The 21833-nt window shown below is 42.5% G+C and overlaps 1 protein-coding gene across 1 annotated transcript in view; it reads left to right on the forward strand.

The window, feature by feature from the left end:
• Nucleotides 1-21833, forward strand: part of ITK (IL2 inducible T cell kinase) — a 75488-nt gene that overhangs the window by 30583 nt on the left and 23072 nt on the right. Inside the window, exons 2-7 of the mRNA XM_017517087.2 lie at nt 1933-2037; nt 3534-3615; nt 6412-6540; nt 10053-10093; nt 15008-15159; nt 20128-20193. Of these exons, the coding sequence (XP_017372576.1) occupies nt 1933-2037; nt 3534-3615; nt 6412-6540; nt 10053-10093; nt 15008-15159; nt 20128-20193 (575 nt within the window). The remainder of the gene's footprint in view (nt 1-1932; nt 2038-3533; nt 3616-6411; nt 6541-10052; nt 10094-15007; nt 15160-20127; nt 20194-21833) is intronic.

The following is a 21833-nucleotide window of genomic DNA, read 5'->3' on the forward strand; positions in this document are numbered from 1 at the left end:
AACGTACTCGTTCTCCATCAAGCCTTGTTCCCTTGTTGATGAGGAACTGTGATCCCCTGTAGAGGGAGAGGCATTCTGATTTTGGGTATTCTCAGTCTTTTTACACTGGTTTCTTCCCATCATTGTTAATTTATCCACCTGTCATCTTTGTCATTACTGACTTTCAAATTAGGTCTCTGAGTGGACGTCCAACTTGTTGATTCCCAGCGCCAGAATCTGAGCAAACCACTGTGCTGGCCAAAACAGCGGCGTTAAGATTTGTGGTGCTTTTCTGCCTGGAAATCTCTGGTCTGGCTTCCTTCTTGAGTCCCTTTTTCAATCAGCTGAATAGGCGACTCTGCCTTCCTGGAGCTCCAAACGTTGACCAGAAGGGGACCCAGTCCCGTTTACTCTGCACCAAGAACCGCCACACCGGTGCACCGGCAAAACCGCCGCGCCGGCCACAAGAGTCACGCTGGCGACCGATGGAGCTCCTCCGCTGGGACTCTCCTGATCTGTGAGCAACAAAAATTCGTCTAAAAGTGTGGCATCCTCTCGTTCTCTGCGCTTTCACTGGGAGCCACAATCCTGAGCTGCTAGTAATCAGCCATCTTGGATCTTTCTCTTAAATTTTGTATTTTTAGTAGAGGAAGGGTTTCACCTTATTGGCCAAGCTGGTCTCAAACTCCTGACCTCAGGTGATCTACCCAACTTGGCCTCCCAAAGTGCTAGGATTACAGGCATAAGCCAGCACACCTGGCCTTAGATACTTTTTAATCTAATCAATTTGACGCCTAAAATTAAGTCCACAAGTACACCCCTTGTCGATTTGGCACCCATACACATCTTAACCACATGTAATTTCCAAATGAAGGTAATAATAATGTAATCGTTCTGCGTAACATGATGCAACTAACATAATGAGGCTATTCTGTGAACAATAGAAAATGCACTAATTGTGATTTTTGAGATTTTAGACATCAGGGACTTAGACTTTAAGGATTTTTATCTTTTAGGATTTCAGCATTTGAGATTATGACATTCAGAATAATGTCTTTTGGGATTGATTGGTAGTGGGTATAATAACATATTTTGCAACAGTTCCATAGCTGAATTAAAGTCTCTTCTCAATGGCAGCTCAAAAAAGGTTTCTTCCATCCAAAAGCACTTTTCTAACTATCTTTCCTTGGAGCCTCATAGACCACCAGTGGAATTTGTCCCATTGGGTAAGGCATCAAATCCCCTGAGATCCATTCTCCTGGCACGAGGATCCTTAGAAATAGGTAACATGTAACATTATTATCAATCACAATACTATCATGTGAATTGGTTATCAGGGAAATACATCCAGCAAGTTTCCAAGGAAATGAGACAGAGGCTCAGTAATAGTTGATGGGGAGGTTGGAGAGGAGGTGGAGAAGGGATAGTTGTAGAGCAGAGTCAGAAATGTCCTTTGGGGGTGTCATTGTGGTACTGTGGATAATTTAAAGGACATGGAGAAGGCAGATGCAGGCAAAAAAGGTACCACTGAGAGTATACACCACTATCCAGGTCAGGCCCAAGCTCAATTACTGTGCTAATATGGTCATGAATAGACACAGAGAAGAGAAAATTGTTACATGTGTGTCCATGGATTTCTCTACCCATCCCAGCTACAAGTTCTGCTGATGCTGTCATTTGTCACAAGGGCAGTGGGGTACATGACCCTGTGGCTCAATGAATGGAAACCTATCACCAAGAAGAAGACCCAGAAGGCATGTTTTCCCAGGAGACTGCTCAGAGTGTTTTTTCTCACACTTAGGGCCAGGAGGCAGCTTTTGGATATTTGATTTGGCGGGTTGGAATTGGTTTACGAAGCCAATGGATCTTATCTAGCAATAGATTTTTAGAGCAATCTGGACAAAAATATTGTCTTCTCTCTTCCATGAATGGGATGTGCTTGTCTTCCCACAGAAGAAGCGCACGCTGAAGGGCTCCATTGAGCTCTCCCGAATCAAATGTGTCGAGATTGTGAAAAGTGACATCAGCATCCCATGCCACTATAAATACCCATTTCAGGTAAGTCCATCAGGTGGGTAGTTCCCCATTCCCTGGACCATGGTTAAAATCCTCAGTCACTGTAAGAGAGGGTGGACAGGGATGAATGCCTGGTCCAAGGTTAGAACTTGGACCAATCTCATTAGGAAACTTATGCGTTTCTTTAATCAATGACATTTATTCATTAATTCTTTCACTTACGGAACAAAAATTAAGCACAAAATCTTGAAAAGATGGTTATTCCTGATACCCCTTTCCCTCATGTCTTCTCTTCCCCAAGGAAAGTCCTAATTAGTGAGGGAAGAAATAAAGCTGCTATCAGGGCCCGAATCCAAAGCATGTTAGTGCTTAAAGTGCAGCTTACTCATGATTTGAGGCAACATATGACAACTGCTGAGTATGAATTGCTTGGAGATTCTGAGGCAAAAGGATTCAGATTTTATAATCTGAGGGCTATCTGGAATTGCACTGTCTAGCAGCCACTAGCCACACATGGATGTTCACATATAAATGTAAATTAATTAAAATTAAATGATATTAAAAACTCAGCTTCTTAGTCACACTGGGCACATTTCACATGTTCAATAGCCAGGCAGGGCTGGCAGCTACTGCACTGAACCAGCACTGGTTATACAATGTTCCTATCACTGCAGAAAGGTCTGCTGAACCGAGCTGGTGGAGGGTATCTGTAAAGTCCTTATCTTACAGATGAATCTTGGCATTTCTGGCTTCAAAGGCATGGATATCTCCTTGTACATCCCAGGGTACCATTCTTATTGGCCAACCTGAGTGATGAATATATTTTTAATGTGGCATAAAAAAGAACTTTTTTCTACTAGAAAAGTGACCCTCATGAGTTGTCATTTTGACGACTGAAAGTAAAAGGAATGGCATATATTTTTCAGTTGCTCAAAATCCCAGTGATAATGAGTGCCTTAAAAAGTGGTGAGATATAAGGAAGATTGCAGTTTAGTTAACAGTATTGTGCCAATGACAATCTCTTGGTTTCGAAAGATGGTTATGTGCTATGGTTATGTAAGATGTCATCAGTGGGGAAAGGTGGGTGAAAAGTACAGACGAACTCTGTACTATTTTTGGAACTTCTTGTGAGTCTTAAGCCATTTTGAAATAGGAAGTTTTCAAAATTCTTATTGCACATTTGTCATGTAATATCTTTCTCTTTCATATGCCAGAAATATTTTTCAATCACTAAAAATTTAAGGTGAGAAATAAATGTGCTTTCTAGACAAGAGGAGAACATTCTCCTGCTGTTTTAGTTTAGCGATTGCTTCCTGGGGGCATGGAATCTTAGATGAGCAGCTGAAGCTTCTTACCCTGTATTTTCGTAGCAGCCAAACATCTACATAAAAAAGATACTGGCCTCCTAATCACCCAAATGTTTGCCCGTAAGACGATAAACACCTGAGACCCCACTCTCGGCCCAGTAGGTCTGCTGTCAGTCAACTATCTCCACACACACACTCTGCTCACCTTGGACTCTGTGTGTGTGTCTCCAGGTCGTGCATGACAACTACCTCCTATACGTGTTTGCTCCAGATCGTGAGAGCCGGCAGCGCTGGGTGCTGGCCCTTAAAGAAGGTAATTAAACTCATTTGCTATTGAATCACTGACACCCTTGATCCTATTGTAGGCTTGGTTTCCACAATAGAATAGAGTGTGGTGTGAGAACAGCTGATGGCTGATTTCCCTTTTGGTGTTGGTAGAAAACCCAGGTTTTCATCCTGGGTCCAGGAGGCAATAACTAGTATCATTCAGGGATTGACCAAATCCAGCCTGCTGTCTGTTCTTGTCGGGCTCTGAGCAAAATCTGTATATAACTCATTTCAAATTGTTAAATAAGTACCTACATAAGGCCCTTGATTTTGTCTTATGGCCAGTAAAACCTCAAATATTTACCGTCTGGCCTTTTAAGAACAAGTTTGTCAACTCCTAGTATAGTACGAAGAAGCAGAGCATGGGCCCCCGTGTGAGATGACCTGAGTTTCAATCCCAGTCTGTCACTTGCTATGTACACTTGGGTGAGTTCCTTAATTGCTCCACGCTTCAGTGTCCCATTTATTTAAAAGGGAGAAAAGGAAGGTATAACAGCACCTGCCTTTGGAGCTCATGTGAGCAAAGTCCTGGGTACTAGGCTGGCCCATAGACAGCATGCAGTAAATGTCAGCTAGTTTTCAAGCTTTTATGCCATTGGTAAGGGTATTTTTAAGCCATGCCTTCCTAATGGCACAGTTAGAGGCAGCAGTGTTTAAGCACGTGGATGTGGAGCCGGGCAGAAGGTGAAAATCCCAGCTCTGCCAATGATTAGCGTGTGACCTTGGGTAAGTTTCTTGACCTTCATGTGTCTCTATAAATTGTGACTAAAAACAGTCATGGAGCTGTTGTGAGACTTGAATAGTGAGGACTTAGAACAATATCCATCAGAAAGAAAGCACTCAATCAATGTTACCACTACTGCTCTTTAGCCTGAAGCACTGGATGCGTCAGGAGATCTGGGTTCAAATACTAATCTGCCTCTAAGGAGAAGCAAGCTGTTTGTTATCTCTGGAGCTGCAATTCCTCTATCTAAAAAAATGAGAGTGGAAATACAAGTTGTATTTTATTCCAAGGTTGTTGTGAGCCTCAAATAGGTTATGAGCAGACAAGTGCTGGGTAAACAGGAAGGTGCTCTCAGTTCTAACAGTCACGGGACACAGAACAGACGCTAAAGTAAAAAAAATGGGCGCAAAAATGGGCTGGGCGCCGTGGCTGACAACTGTCATCCGAGCACTTTGAGAGGCCAAGGTGGGAGGATCACTTGAGCTCAGGAGTTCAAGGCTATAGGAATTCACTATAGTGAATTGCATACTTCCTATAGCAACTGCACTTCAGCCTGAGCAACATAGTGAGATCTCATCTCTACTAAAAATAAAAACATCAGCCTGGTGTGGTGGCATATGCCTGTGCCCCCAGCTACCCAGGAGGCTGAGGTGGGAGAATCACTTGAGCCTGGGATGTCAAGGCTGCAGCGAGCCAAGTGAGCCAAACCTGACTCTGTCCTTCCTCCACCAAAATAAGGAAGAAAAAAAAAGTAATAAAAAGGGCCCCAACTATGGTCATTGGCCATTTGCCCTCTGTGAAGGGATTTTATACACAGGATGTTAAAGCTGGAAGGACCATTAGAGATTAGCTGTCTAGTTCTGTGGTTTTGTTTATTTATTTATTCATTGAGACAGTGTATCAGTTCATTTTCACACTGCTATAAAAGTATACCTGAGAGTGGGTAATGTATAATGAAAAGAGGTTTAATTGACTCACAGTTCCATATGGTTGGGAGGCCTCAGGAAACTTACAATCATGGTGGAAGGCGAAGGGGAGGCAGGCACCTTATTCGCAAGGTGGCGGGAGAGAGAATGACTGAAGGAGGAACTTGCCAAACACTTATAAAACCATCCAGTCTCATGAGAACTCACTTACTATTACAAGAACAGCCTGGGGAAAACCACCCCTATGATCCAATTACTGCTACCTGGTCTCTCCCTCAACACGTATGAATTACGGGGATTACAATTGAAGATGAGATTGGGGTGGGGACACAGAGCCAAACTATATCAAACAGGATCTGTTACTGAGGCTGGAGTGCAGTGGCACAAGCACGGCTTACTGCAGCCTCAGCCTCTTGGGCTCAAATGATCCTTCCACCTCAGCCTTCTGAGTAGCTGGGACTACAGGTGCATGACATCATGCCCAGCTAACTTTGTTTTTTTGGTAGAGAAGGGGTCCCACTGTGGGGCTTAGGTTAGTCTCAAACTCCTGGACTCAAGTGATCCTCTTGCCTCAGCCTCCCAAAGTGCTGGGATTACAAGCATGAGCCACTACACTCAACCCTGTTCTGTGGCTTATATATGTATTTGTTTCAGAAGCAAAGCCCCCATTTTTTTTTCCAACTAAAATCTTACTTCAAAGCCACAAATCTAGAAGGAAGAAAACCAAGGTTCCTGTGGTTGAAGATAGGAGAGGTGGAGGGGTAGTAATTCCACCCTCTCCACCTTCTCATTACCCTTAAAGCACCTTTGCAGAACCCCGGGTTTAACAATCTCATTGCATAGTGGGGGAAACTGAGGCTCAGATGAGGTTTGTCCACCCTAAGAACACAAAACTAATGCAAGGCAGAGCCAGACGTGAGCCTAGATGTGCCGATGCCTAAATGTAACACGAACTACCCCAGTAAATAGCACAGTGCACTTATGTGCTCAGGTCAATCCATGCTTCTGAGCGTTCTGGGCAATACTCAATCAGACTCACTCAGCCAAGTCTAACCCTGAGACGTTATAAAATTGGTGGCCCTTGATAGACTGACCTGGATATAATTCTTCTGTTGGTGACAACCTATTTCAGAAACGAGGAATAATAACAATTTGGTGCCCAAGTATCATCCTAATTTCTGGATGGATGGGAAGTGGAGGTGCTGTTCTCAGCTGGAGAAGCTTGCAGCAGGCTGTGCCCACTATGATCCAACCAAGAATGGTAAGAGACTGGAAATTCCCTCCACTCTTTGTGAAATGACCATATAAAGGTAAAAGCTTTCAGCTTTCCATCATCAACGGTGTCAGGAATGGAATGCAAAATTCTACATTTTCAGAGAGGAATCATCTGTCTTTCCTACCATTCTGTGGGTGCTTCCATCTCAAAGCTGATGTCTTTATAGCTCCTGATCACTCGAAATGTGCTCTTTGGACCAGCAGCATCAACATCTCCTAGGAGTAAGAAATGCAGATTATCTGGCTCAATTACGAGCTACTGGATCAGAATGTTCATTTTAACAAGATCCCAGGAGACTTATGTGCACAGTACAGTTTAAGGAGCCCTGGCTAGAACTGGCATTTGAATAGCATGGTCTATTGAAATCCTAAATTATAGAGGCATCCTTAAGAGATACAAAATATTCATTTCTCACAGTGACATCAAACACATACGTTTAATTACACAAATGCAACTCTATACCATTAAGGGTGAAAGGAATTCTTTTTTCTTTTACATTTTATTCTGTGGTTTCTCCTTGCCGCCTCTTCAAACTTGCCCTTGACCTCCACAGTATCAGAGAGGAAAAGGCCACAGTCTAAATTCAAAGTGAAAACAAGAGAAGCTGTTTCTTGGCCTTTGATGTTAAAGGCTGAGGTCCAGGAGATTGGGCTGCAACTTGCTTTTAGTGATGACTTTGGAACCTTAACCTCCAATTGAGTACAACTCCACTCGAATGTACTTCACATTCATTATGCTCCTGCTCCTCTCCACCGTCTGGGGTAGATGGTGTGATGTTAAGGAAATGGACTGCCTTGAGCAATTCAGGGTGCTCTGGTAACCTGGAAGTGCCCTGCAAATCCATTATTGAGTAGGAATGATGGCCCATGTGGATTGTTTTGCTTCCATATTCCTCTTTTCTCAAACTCTTTTGCCATAGTTTCCCTTTCTCATTTATCACTTCCTTTTGTGCACTAAAACTGAAAATTGACAAGCCAAGGCGGATGTAACACATGGCTAGGTTTTCTGAGGCTTCCTGACTCACAGGCTCTCTCAATACCACTTTTAAAACCACCACTTTTCACCCTGCACCTTGGGAAGAAAGCCCTTCAACATTATCGGTCCCTAGGCCCAGAAGAATAATATTTAACAAGGTTTTGAAGTTGGTAAATATTCAAGGGATCCTCCACATTAGTCCTGTTGACCATACTCATGTAGGCCAATTTTCAACTTAAGAAAAAATGGAAAGTTTTATATGGATGGGATCCACCACAGTAACAGGACGGCATGGGCTTACCTCAGTGAGTGAAAGCCCTTTCCAAAGGCAGAGATCTGGTCTCCAAATTTCTGCCAATGCCTTGCCATGGGCCCTCAGATGAGTCACTTGGACATCAAGGGCCCCAATGTCCTCATCTCAAAAATGGCAGGGAGTTCTGAGGGGCTTAGGATGAAATAATATCTAAGCCCCTTTCCAATTCTAAAATTCTTTGACCCGGTATTTCCATTCGGTAGTTTTCACCATGCATGCTGCAGCGGTTCCTCTTCAGGGTGCACAGTATTTTCTTCCTCCAAGTGATAGACACGTGACTGAGGTGCTAGGAACATCTGAACAACTCACCAGAACTCCACTGTGGGAAGGCTGGTCATGCCGAGCTGCTCCCCACGCAAAACCATGGCCTGAGCGCTATTGGGGTCCCACTGGGGGTGTCATGCAGTCACTCTGCTAATGGTTTTGCTTTTGTATGGCAACCCACTGCCATCTCCCCCTCTGAGCATCTCCTCACTCTACCCTCTTCTGACATGGTTTAATAACTTCATGCATCCAACTTTTACACAATTGAGAGCAAAATTTTCAAGAAGCACACTGCACTGTGACCGCAGCTCATGGTCAACTCCCCAGATGAAGGCTCACAGGATTCCTGGTACCAAGCACATTGACAGTGTCAGTCTATGAGCACCAGGCTTTGGATAGCCCCTCTGAGCCTCACCTGTAAAATGAGAATAATGATAATAGGTAGCTACGTGTGAAGCTGGGTGATTCAGTGGGGTTGTGGAAAGCAGTACAGCTGCCAACATCTACAGAGTTCATGATAAATGGTAATTGCGTCTACTGGTCTTTCTTATTTGTGGATGGAAGAATCTGAGGCCGAGATATAGCCTCAGAACATGTGTATGTCTGGGAAACAGCAACAGCAGTTAAGTAAAAACAGACCCCACCACACTCAACCCATAGCAACACCCATTTCTGCAACCAGAACTAGCCCTGATCTCCCTACATACCAACCTCACACAAAAGGAAAGGAAGGAAGGAAAGAGCAAGGTCAGAGGAAGAAGAAAGAGAGACCAGTCATAGAATGTCCAGGGCTGGAAGTGGCCCAAGGCCCACAGTTAGTACTGGAGCCAGGGTTAGAACATCAGTCTCCCGGCTCCAAGTTGAGTTCTAAATGGAAACCATACTTCCTATTATGGGGGTTTTCCTTCTTCTCTGGTCATTGTATACCCAGGTCACTACCCCAGCCTACTCTTTCTTGCCAAATCTGCACAGGGCTGGGCTCCAGTGTCCGTGTGTGACTCTCCTGTACCGCATCCCTGATATGGGCTGTCCAACTTCACGTCAACCTCATACAGAAATGAGGAGCTCCCTGCCTACCTATGCAGCCCATTCCCCTCTTATCTCATCATTAAGGAAGTCTTTGTATTGGTCTGAAGCCTGTGTAGTGTCTCCCATACCACAGAGAGCCCCAGACATAGGCACACACCTTTGATTCATTGAGTCTAGGCATGGCCTTTGCAGGACTACAGAGGAGAAACAGTGAGAGATGAATATGAAGAGATGAGAGGAAAGAGACAGGGAAGGGGAGGGGAGAAGAGAAAGGAGGAAAGTGAGAAGAGAGAGGAGAGCTAAAGAGACAGAGACATGGAAACAGAGATGAACAGAAGACAAGAGATAGAGAGATACTGAGGTTGGTATAGTTTGAAAGAGGCAGAAAGAACACATATTCAGATGCCTTAAGGCAACTAAAAGTGGATTCCAGCCCACTCAAAATGCAGCACAATGACTCCCACCTCAACCACCCCCTCCTCAAGCCCACAACTGCATCAGGAAGCTAGTGAGTCACTGTCCCCCTGAGTCACCAATTCCCACCCCTGAGCTTAGCAGGTGGCAGAGGCATTCCCGGAAGTCTCTGTGCCTACAGGGAAGGGTGCAAGTCTAACTCCTCTGTCAAGCTTTTTCTGAGAATACAGAGAGAGAGAGGGCTCCCCCGAATATGGACTTCTGGAAGCTTCTGGTGTCTACTAGAAAAGGGAATCAGGAACCAGCAGGCTCAAGGAGATAAAAGACAGCTTCTGACAAGGCCAAGTCGGGTTTCACTGTGTCTCTTCGTCTCCTTCTGGCCCCTTTCTTCTGTTGTTTTCCCTGAGCCCCTTTTCTCAGAAAAGCCCCCTGGCTGCTCATTTCCGGCTGGGTCCATTGGTTTTTATGCTCATTTTTTCTTTTCCTGTTTTTCTCGTTCTAGCTTCAAAGAAGCCTCTTCCTCCTACTCCTGAAGACAACAGGGTAAGTGAGACCCTAGCTCCACAGGCTACCTGATTGGCATGTCCCTATTTGCATGTTCCCCTCTGGATGCATGCAGCAGGCTGTCATGATTCAGTGGAACTCAAGACACTGGAGTTTTTTGGGCCTGAACTGTCTTGGAGGTCTGTTCACTTAAAGGACCATTTAGCTGCTAAATCTCCATCTCACTTTATTCATTCAACAAATACTGGTATCAAACTAGTTGTCAATTCACCAGGCCACTTTGGAGTTATAGTAACAGCTCGCTCTATATAAAAGTGTGCCTGGCATGGTGGCTCACACCTATAATCCCAGCAGTTTGGAAGGCCAGAGTGGGAGGATGACTTGAGCCCAGAAATTTGAGACCAGACTCGACAATGAAGTGAGACCCCCAACTCTAGAAAAAAGTTTTAAAAATTAGCCAGTGTGGTGATGCATGCCTGTGGTCCCAGCTACTCAGCAGGCTGAGGTAGGAGGATCTCTTGCACCCAGGAGGTCGAGACAGCAGTGAGCCATGACTGTGTGCCACTGCACTCCAACCTGGGTGACAGAGCAAGACCTTGTCTCCAAAACAAACAAACAAACAAAAAAAACAAAAGATGCATATTTACTCTATGCAAGCATTTTGGAGACACACATTTATTGGTATTTTATATATTTCAAAGCACTTCCACCTCTTTATTATCTATTTTAAAATTTACTATCTGTTCTATTCACTTCAGAGGGTTTTAGTTTTATTCTCATTGTAAAACTTGGGAAATCAAATCCCAAAAGAGGTCTTGAGGTTTTCCAAGGCCATTCAGCAACTTAGTAGGATGAAGGTTTCTGGTGTGGTGGTCTTTAATTCCAGTGATGGTTCTCAAAGTATAGTCCGTGGACGAGAAGCATCTGCATCACCTGGGAACATGTTAGAAATACAAATCCTTAGGCCCCATCCCTAGACCTGCCGTGGGGTCTAAACACTGGGGGAGGTGCCTAAAATGCTGGGGGAGGTGCCCAGTAATCTGCAGTTTAATAAGCCTCCTCACTGGTCTGTAATATATGGCTTACAAGTCTTAGATGTTATAGTACCTACTCTAGGGAAGCTTATTTGCCTAAGGAGATGAAAAAAAACGAAGACGGGAGAAGGATCATGACCTTTAGGTCGGGGATTGGCGCTGACTTATGATAATATTAACACCAATATCCACTTTTTTTTTTTTTTTTTTTTTTAGAGGGAGTCTCACTCTTGTCGCCCAGGCTGGAGTGCAATGGCACGATCTCAGCTCATTGCAACCTCCATCTCCCAGGTTCAAGCGATTCTCCTGCCTCAGCCTCCTGAGTAGCTGAGATTACAGGCACTCACCATCACGCCTGCCTAATTTTTAATAAGGACGGAGTTTCACCATGTTGGCCAGGCAGGTCTTGAACTCCTGACCTCAGGTGATCCACCTGCCTCGGCCTCCCAAAGTACTGGGATTACAGGCATGAGCCACCGTGCCCAACCAATATCCACATTTGAGTACTCGCTCTTCATTCCAGAGTAAGTTCTTTAACCAGGACTTACTGATTCTATTTCCTCATGCTTCTTCCTGAAGAATGAGCTCTGCCTTTTTTCCTTTCAGCCAACATGATGACATTTCAAAACTGGCAGCATCCCCATAAAGGAAGCTCTAAATCCTCAAAGCCTCAGCCTGGTGTTTAGATCTGTCATCAGCCTGCTCCCTCACAACAGGAAAGAAATGTACTGAAACTGTAGCAGAGAACAAGCTCTCTCTCCTTTTCTTTCCTTGACCTTCTAAAAACTATTTCACCATCCCTCTTGAAGGCATGGTTCGGAATCCTACTGCCCTCCCTTGCAGACGGTTCCCTCAACATCCCACCGAAACCCACACTTCCCATCTTAAGCCAGGCTGCTCTCGTGTCTTTATCTTCGGTATCCATGAAGGTGAAAGCCAGAAAACACTGCTGGTCATTCTCTCCCTGTGCTCCACCATTTGGCTTTTCAGCCTTCTTGAAGGAGCATCATGGATACTGTTTTGAGTGTTCTGGCCACAAGGGTTTTAGAATCATTGTTCTAGTTTCAACCGCATGTCTAAATCCAATGCAACAGCTCTCTTAGAGCCACTTGAAGTCGTTTTGCTTCTCACCTTCCTGTTCTGCTGCCTGAATGGTAATGACATCTAGGATTGTCATACTGAAAAGCTATGTTTTTAAGCCAGTCTGAGCCAACAGGCCTCATGCTCTATGTGAGAAACACAGTGAGCAGGGTCAGTCCCCAGGGGTCGGGGGATGGCTGTTTTGGTTCAGGATGGAGAATATCCATGGTCAGAATGAACGACAATCCCAGGCTTCTCTTGCCTATGGATACAAACAAGGTCTTGTTGGACATTGAAGTCCAAATTCTGATTCCTCTTGACCCCCAGAATCCATGGAACTCAACTCTTCCTTTTATGATCTCTCCTAGCCAACTCAGCTGAGGGGCCACTAGAATGTGTCTGCATGTGTCCTTTCTCCCTGGCTCCCTATTAAGGTACCCTATCCTTGCCACTCCTACCTGGGCTCTCTGTGAGGGCCCCTCAGTCCAGTGGAGCTCTTCCCAGCTGGAACCAGGAGAAGTTCTGGGGGGGCCAGGTTGTGCTGAGGCCTGCAGCAGAGTGGCTGGGAGATGGGATTCTCATTCCCTTCATGCCTCACCACATCAAGGACACTCCCAAACAACCGTTCCTGCCCCATGGACTCAGTTTCTCCAAATGCTATCCCTTGATTTTCACTCAAATCTAATGGTTCCCAACCCTAGCAAACTCAATGCTGCCGTTTAATGACAGATATTTTTTTGTAAGGCTCCTTTTGTTATCCTGAAAAGAAATTTATAAATAACATAACATATAAATGCATGCATAATTTTTTTAAATTAAAGTATTTAATTAAATTTGTTGTTGTTTTGAGACGGGGTCTCACTCTGTTGCCCAGGCTGGAGTGCAGTGGTACAGTCAGAGCTCACTGCACCGCCTATCTCTCGGGCTCAAGCCATCCTCCCTCCTCAGCCTCCACAGTTGCTGGGGCTACAGGCATGTGCCACTACACCTGGCTAATTTTCGTATTATACATACTTTTTAAAAAGAATCAATAAATGTTCTAACTGTAATATTTAAACAGGAAAGAAAAATAATATATATAACAAAATAAGTGTTTCTATATAAATATTGGGGCATGACTGCACTGGAAGACAGAATGAAATAATCGATTGCTTGCACCTGTAGGTAGGATCCCATTGAATTGGGCATCTCAAATGCAACTGATACAAAATGTAATATTGAGACTCAACCACAGTGTTACCACCTGTGATGTAATTTTCCAAAATGATGAACAACTCTTGATAAACTTCTGAACCACAGTATAATCTTCCCTCAAAGTACAAGGTAGTTGCATTCTTGGGAAACCCAGTACTTTGTATAGTGTACAGAGAGGATCTAGGATCAGGTTGTTCTTACATAATTACTGCATAAGCTGGTTTCTCACCACATGAATGTCTACTAGGATATTTGAAAGTTGTAGGGAATGTGGGACCCTATAGAGCATTTTGCATTCTTGGCCATCACCCATTAAAGGCTTATAGGACACTTCAAATTTTGTGGCATTCAAAATAACCCCCATATTCCAAGTTTGCATAATTGTTAGAAAAAAAAACCACACATGGCCAGAGTGCCCCCTATAGAAAGGTACTATCATAATTTGAGGACCCTGCTCTGCTCTTTCTCTTCACAGGTGTTAACCAATGAGTTGACCTAGAGTGGGATGAATGCCATAACTCTCCTTCATCTTCTCCAGGCATCCTTGGAGGAATGCAATTCCTCCCTCCATGAGCTCTTAGAGCAAAAGCCTCAGGCCATCTATGCTTGTCTGTAGCACCCCATTTATACAACCTCACAAGCTTTACAAATATCTGGATTTCAAATTTCAATCTGCAGCCGAGCGCAGTGGCTCATGTCTGTAATCCCAGCACTTTGGGAGGCCAAGGCAGGAGGATCACTTGACCCCAGGAGTTCGAGATCAGCCTAAGCAACACAGTGAGACCTTGTTTCTATTTAAGAAAAAAAAAAATCCAATCTGGGCTCAGTGGAATGACATACTACATCAGCATAATGAGAGACTTTTTTTTCAGCTTCAGTATTTTTATGCCACCAAATACTTCAATGTACTCAGAGAACTTGTGACTTCCTAACACTAAATCACATTCTAGCCACGAACTCAAGCTTTCCCCACATTTACTCTCACAAAGTCTGCCAACCCAGAGCAGATGTGTCCATCCTGAACTCTGGTGACTGTGTGCTTTGTAGTCTTTTTTCATGTGCCCAATATCTTATCCTAAGAAAGGGATTGAGGAACAGAGACATCAGCAGGAGAAAGGGAGTAGAGAGAGGCTCAGGGCTAATTCAAGTGGTAGATTGTCCGGGTCCATTTCTCCATCTAGGCCTCAGTTTCCTCATCCTAAATGAAAATGTGCATGAAGTGATCTGTCAGAGGAATTCCAGTTCCAATACCCTATGATTCTGTAGACCTGGATAAACCCACAAGTCATATCAGCAAAGCACGAACTGAAAGATTAATGTTGACTGCATCTCCTTTGCCAAGGGCATGATGCATCCGGCAGAGAGGCTGCCACATATAACACAGTGCAAATAGAGAAACCAGCAGACTTTTGTGAAAATCGTGTGGCTGCTTGGAATTCACTGTGGTCGGAATTTACCTCATAGAATGAGAAATGTGATGAATTCCAAGTACTGATGTCTTTGTGTCATAGTCAGTACCATAACTCTAACTCATAAAGAAAGTCAACCAGAGGAAGGCAAATTGTCTCCCAAGACACCCCGATGAAAGGAGGTATTTTACCTCCTTTTTATGTCTTTGCTTGGTTTTGTTGTCTCCCTTCCCCAGCGACCACTTTGGGAACCCGAAGACACTGTGGTCATTGCCTTGTATGACTACCAAACCAACGATCCTCAGGAACTTGCCCTACGGCGCAATGAAGAGTACTGCCTGCTGGATAGTTCTGAGATTCACTGGTGGAGAGTCCAGGACAGGAATGGGTAAGGCATCTTTGTGGCTGCTGCCCCCGTGTTTGAAGTGGTGGGAACAAAGATAATACCAGTATGATCTGTCCTACCTCCTGCAGCGTGACCACTGCGCTGAGATGGGAGAGGAGAGCAGAGGCAGAAGGAAGATGGAGGAAGAGGAAGTAGTTGAGGCTCGTTTTTCCTCTTCTCAGAAGTGGCTCCGAGGCAGTCACCTGCTATGCTTGCTCCCTGCACCCCATCTCAAGCACTCCAGACCCAAACTCATCTAAAAGCCCCCTGGATTTTTCCACTGACATTGACAATTTGGGAGCTTGGCAACTTGATCTGCAAAGCGCTATTGTCCTTGAGTGTTAAGTGAGGCTGAAGGTACATTCCGTTAGAAAGTGCTTATTTTTGGTGGAAAGACAAGGTATGCAGAAATGGTACAGATTGATAGTTACATAGGACGCATCAGAATGAAGATTCTACAGATTTAGTTACAGTTGCAATCATTGAACTAGCCATCCACATGACTCGGAGGAAAATAAGGTTGTACAAATACCACTTTTCTACTATGGGACTTTTGAATGAAAAAAAATATCGATCATGAGATTCACACTGCCTTTTAAGATTTTTTTTTCTTTTATTATATCAGACATACTAACCCATCCTCTGAAATATTTTCCAGAGTATGAGTGCAATGGTTGCATAAATCCAGCAATAAATGTACCCTAAATTAGCAAATTCCTTTGTTGAACACTTAGGTTGTCTCCAATATTTTGCAAATATTAACAACACTGCAATGAACATCTTTGTATATTAATATTAAGGGTTTAAATATTTTCAAAGTATGAGGTTATCATTAATTTTAAAATATAAAATATAAAAAACTGTCATTGCAACATATGAATTATTTATGTCAACATTTTATTTGACTAACAGTAGAGAGAAATATACATTAAAAAAAAAAAACAAGCCATCCTCCATTTACTTCCACATCAAGTCCAAAAGTAATCACTATTTGGCCGGGTGCCATGGCTCACACCTGTAATCCCAGCAGTTTGGGGGGCCAAAGTGGGTGGATCGCTTGAGGCCAAAAGTTTAAGACCAGCCTGGCCAACATGGTGAAATAGCTTCTCTACTAAAAATACAAAAATTAGCCAGGTGTGGTGGAGCACGCCTGTAATGCCGGCTACTCCAGTGGCTGAAGCATGAGAGTCACTTGAACCCAGGAGAGAGAGGTTGCAGTGAGATGAGATGGTACCACTGTACTCCAGCCTGGGCAACAGAGCAAGACTCTCTGTCTCAAAAAAAAAAAGAAAGAAAAAAAAAAGGTGATTACTATTAATACCTTTTTGTGTATCCTAAACAAGTTACACCTATGCAAATGCATCCTTTTTTCACTTGTACCAAATTGATCCATTCTATTCTGCATCTTGCTTTTAACTTTTAATGATATAATACACATTAAAGATCTTTTCATACCAGCACATGCAAATCTTCATTTTAAAAATAATTGCATAGGCTGGGTGCAGTGGCTCACACCTGTAATCCCAGCACTTTGGGAGGCCAGGGTAGGCTGATCACCTGAGGTCAGGAGTTGAAGACCAGCCTGGCCAACATGGTGAAACCCCATCTCTACTAAAAATACAAAAAAATTAGCCGGGCATGGTGGCAGGCACCTGTGATCCCAGCTACTTGGGAGGCTGAGGCAGGAGAATTGCTTGAACCCAGGAGGTGGAGGTTTCAGTGAGCTGAGATCGCGCCACTGCCCTCCAGCCTGGGCAACAGAGTGAGACTCCATCTCAGAAAAACAAAAATTGCATAATATTAGAATGTATCATTGTATTATAAATGTTTAAATAACCCATTGTGGTGGGACATTTAGTTGCCAGTTTGTTTCCTCTGCTGTTTCAAACAGGCTTTAATGAAGATCTTGTGTTCATGCATCTTGGCAATCTTTGGAATACATACATACATATATATATATATATATAATATAACTATTATATATATAACTATTATAGTTATATAACTATTATATATATATAACTATTTTATATATATAACTATTATATAGTTATATAACTATATAACATATATATTATATATATATATATGAAACTTTTCTTTTCTCTTTTTTTTTTTGAGACAGGGTCTTGCTCTGTCACCCAGTTTGGAGCACAGTGGCACCATCACAGTTCACTGCAGCCCTGACTTCCCAGGTTCAAGTGATCCTCCCACCTCAGACCCCTGAGTAGCTGAGACTATAGGCATGTACCACCATGCCCAGATAATTTTTAAATCTTTTGTAGTGATATGGTCTCACTATGTTGCCGGGGCTGGTCTGAAACTACTGTGCTCAAGTAATTCTCCTGCTTTGGCCTCCCAAAGTGGTTGGGATTACAGGCATAAGCCACCATGCCTGGCCTATATGTCACATTTCTAACTGCAACAATTGAGTCCGAGTATGTGGTATCTTAATTTTGACATATAATTTCCTCACAAAGCTTGCCAAATTTACATTCCTGCTAACAGGGTTATGGAAGTGCCAAGTGTGAGTATCACTGAACTTAAAAGAAAAAGCCAATCTGATGGGTTAAAAAAAATGTGGGGGGATGCACAAATATCTTGAAGGATGATGCTTTACCTTTTACGTAGACCAAAATTTACATTTTCAAGGTGTCTCCTCTTTAAGGAGGCTTATCAGCCCCATTGCAGGGGGAGGAAAGACAGGAGTGAGGAAGGGTAAAAGGTGATGAGATTCAGAACCATGGTTTGAGAGGCAGTGTAGTTTGCTAGCTAGGAACAGACCCCAACTTCTCATTTGAAACCTCCTCTCTAGTTGAATCATGGAGATAATTGAAGCTGGTCATATCCCCCTCTCTTTGTTCATTTTGGAGAGGCCCATATCGACTGTCTACACGGTCTATCAACACCAAAGGGACTTAGAAATTCACTAGTTCAATCAACTGACATTATTTAGCACACCTAATGTACCAGGAAATTTCTTCTTCTAGGTCTCACTTCCCCAAATGACAGTTAAACCCTTCATTTGGTGACCTGTAGAAAGGCCGAACTGTGCACTTCAAAGGGCATCAAAGAGGACACCCCAGCAGCCAGTCAGCATTATGGGAATTTCCCCAGTTTGCTTCGTGATAGTGTGGTATAGTGGAAAGTACGCGAGATGGGAAGACAGAGGACTCAGACTTTATCAGCTACTCTTGTCATATGTAGCTGAGGATTCACAGATGACCATGTCATATAGCATGGTCAAGTAACTTATCCTCTGCGAATTCATCTCCAGAACTGTAAAATGCAGATACTGTCAGCTCTGTCTGTCTCGCAGTATTGAGAAAATCAGTGAAAATGTTGGAAGTGAAAGAGCTTTATAAATTTTACCTATCCACATACAAATATTAGAGTTATCATTTGTGGAGATGACCCAGCTTTTGGCGGCATATTCTATTCATTAGCAAAATATTATTTGATCCATTAATATAGTTGTAAAAGTATAGTATGGCAAAACCAGACATAATTAAGGGATCCCAAGAGTGATACAGAAGGAACAGCAAATTTCAGAATAAGCTGACTTTCTTCAGTTGGAATGGCTGCCTTGAGCACTGGGTGAAGGATGATTCTGAGGCCAGATGTCCAGTTCTCCAAAGAAAGTATGCCATGATTGATTAGCAATGTCTGCCAGAGGAGTAAAATATAAGATAGTCATCCTGTATTTGGCATCTCCAGTCAATCTGTGCACCAATTACACATTTCCCGTAAACATAATCACTAGATTGAAAATTGGCCTCACTGTAAGAAAATTAAAACATTTTATGAAATAAAGAGGAAGAAACTATCAGGCTTTTTTTTTTTTTTTTTTTTTTGAGACAGAGTCTTCTCTGTCACAGGCTGGAGTGCAGTGGCGTGATCTCAGCTCACTGCAACCTCCCCCCCAACCCCCCACATTAAGAGAGTCTCATGCCTCAGCCTCCCAAGTAGCTGAGACTATAGGTGCATGCCACCACACCTGGCTAATTTTTGTATATTTTCCAAAGATGGGGATTTCACCATGTTGCCCAGGTTGGTCTTGAACTCCTGAGCTAAAGTGATTCGCTCACCTTGGCCTCCCAAAGCGCTAGGATTACAGGCATGAGCCACTGCTCCAGGCCTACCAGGCATCTTTTTTTACAGATTGGCAGAGTTTGGAGTATCTACTTAAACTAAATTTTACGTATAATCTAGTTTAAGCCCTTAACTTGACAGGTTTAGAGCCAGATGCCCAGAGAGTGGAAGGGATGCCGCTCTCACCTTGTGATATTAAAGGAGATAATGAATGTGAAAGTGCTTTGAAAACTGCAAACTTATATACAAATGTAAAGCAGTTCGATATTCTTTTTTGTTTATGCACAATTATTAACTCTTCCTCAAAAGTGACTCCCGATCCCCAAATCTAGCTTGGTTTTATCCTTTTATCTCGTGTTTTTACCATTCATATCTGAAAAAGCTCAGTTAGGGAGGCCTTAAATTAAAAAGCTTACAGTGCCAACTGGTAGTATCTTTTAGAATCTGTGGTTGGAAAGTCATCTTTTATATTTTAATTATTTTGGTTTCCTGACTATAAAATGATAGTACTAAAGTGGAAAAAATGCTAATTATCACACAAAAATGTTTCCTTATAGAAAATAGAGAGTGAATATTAATATTTTTTCCAGCAGAGGAAATTTCACAATGAGGAGAGCAGCAAGCAGAGCTTTTTAAGTAAAATCGCACTTCTTTTTTATTGTTTCATATTTTAGTCGTGAAATCAGCCTCTCTTTAACAGACAGCAGGTTACTGTTATTTTTACCAATTATTTTATTCTAAACTTTAAAGTATTTTATCACAAATGCCAAATAATGTGATATTCCCCCAATTTTTAAATGACTTTTAGTGGATTAAACCTATAAAATGATGTAAAACTTAGTTCTGTGTAGGTCTAAACACTAATTTTTCTTTTAACAGGCATGAAGGATATGTACCAAGCAGTTATCTGGTGGAAAAATCTCCAAATAATCTGGAAACCTATGAGTAAGATATTTTCTTTGTTTTTGGGAAACATAGTCCTAAGGAATCCTCCCTAGGTTAGGAGTAAATTATTGGTTGACTGTTAAAATGCCAGATGATCTCCACTGCATAGCAGTGTGCATGCATACTACCCAGATCCTGGTTTCTAAATAACACTTTCCACTAAAAAGAACCAGGACTTTCTGGAGAAATAGCTTGGAGTAGGGATAGAACAGAAAGAACTTGGAACATCTTTTTGTGCCAGAAAGTAAAGAAGTACTTGAAAATACATTTTTCTTGTTTAATTTTTTTGAGACAGGGTCTCGCTGCCACCTAGTCTGGAGTGCAGTAGTGTGATCTTGGCTCGTTGCAACTTTGACTTACTAGGCTGAAGTAATCCTCAGCCTCCCAAATAGCTGGAACCACAAGCACATGTCACCCATTTCCAGCTAATTTATAAATTTTCTGTAGGGACAGGGTCTCACTAGGTTGCCCAGGCTGGTCTCAAACTACTGGGTTCAAGTAATCCTCCCGCCTTGGCCTCCCAAACTGCTGGGATTACAGGTGTGAGCCACTGTGCCCAGCCAAAAAGATGTAGGCATGTCAGATGAGCACAGAAGTTGATTCTTACTTTGTTTATTTTGTTTTTTGTTTATGCACAATTATTAATTCTTGCTCAAAAGTGACTCCCGATCCCCAAATCTAGTCTGACCTTACCTTTTTTCTCTTGTTTGTACCATTCATACCTGAAGAAGATATTTTATTTGTTTTTGGAAAATACAGTCCTAAAGAATCCTCCCTAGGTTAGGAATAAATTATTAGCTGACTATAAAAATACCACAAGATCTCTACTGCAGTAGAGATCATCCATTTGATGAAATCTGGGACACACTCCATTTGATGAAATCTGGGACAATTTGAGTATCAAAATAAATAATGAGTATTAAAATAAGTAATAGACTACAAACCATTGGATAATATAAGAATCTGTATTAAATAGACTGATAGATAAAGAAGTAAATACATAAAAAGGAAAGGTTTTTTTTCCTATAGTAGAATGTCAACTAATGAATGATAAGTTTTAAAAATCATCATTTTGTAAAAATCATCATTTTGTAGCTCAAAATGATTAACTGATTCAGGCAAGAATCCTTAATGAATGTCACCACTAGCAGGTTAAAGTTTGGTGAGCTATGGCATATTTACATAGTCTCAAAGCATCTCCTCACAAATCTCTTATAATTACTAAATGGAGATAACTAGTAGGCCCATCTTAATCAATCAAAATGCACATAAATAATAGAGCGAAAAAATATGATGTGTCTCCTGTGATGAGAAGGGCACACATCACTTCTGTGATATTTCTGCTCAAAAATGCACAACTTGGATTTACTCATGAGGATATGTTTATAAGGGTATATTAGACAAATCCAAATTAAGGAATATTCTCTAAAATTAATGTCCTGTGCTCTTCAAAAAAATGTTTGTACCATGAAAGACACAACAGGCTAAGAAATTGGTCCACATAAAAAAAAACTAAAGAGGCCAGGCACGGTGGCTCACACCTGTAATCCCAGAACTTTGGGAGGCTGAAACAGGTGGATCACACGAGATCAGGAGTTCAAGACCAGCCTGACCAACATGGTGAAACCTCTGTCTCTACT

The sequence above is a fragment of the Cebus imitator genome, unplaced genomic scaffold (assembly GCF_001604975.1).
Source record: "Cebus imitator isolate Cc_AM_T3 unplaced genomic scaffold, Cebus_imitator-1.0 Scaffold616, whole genome shotgun sequence".
Taxonomy (NCBI): Eukaryota; Metazoa; Chordata; class Mammalia; order Primates; family Cebidae; genus Cebus; species Cebus imitator.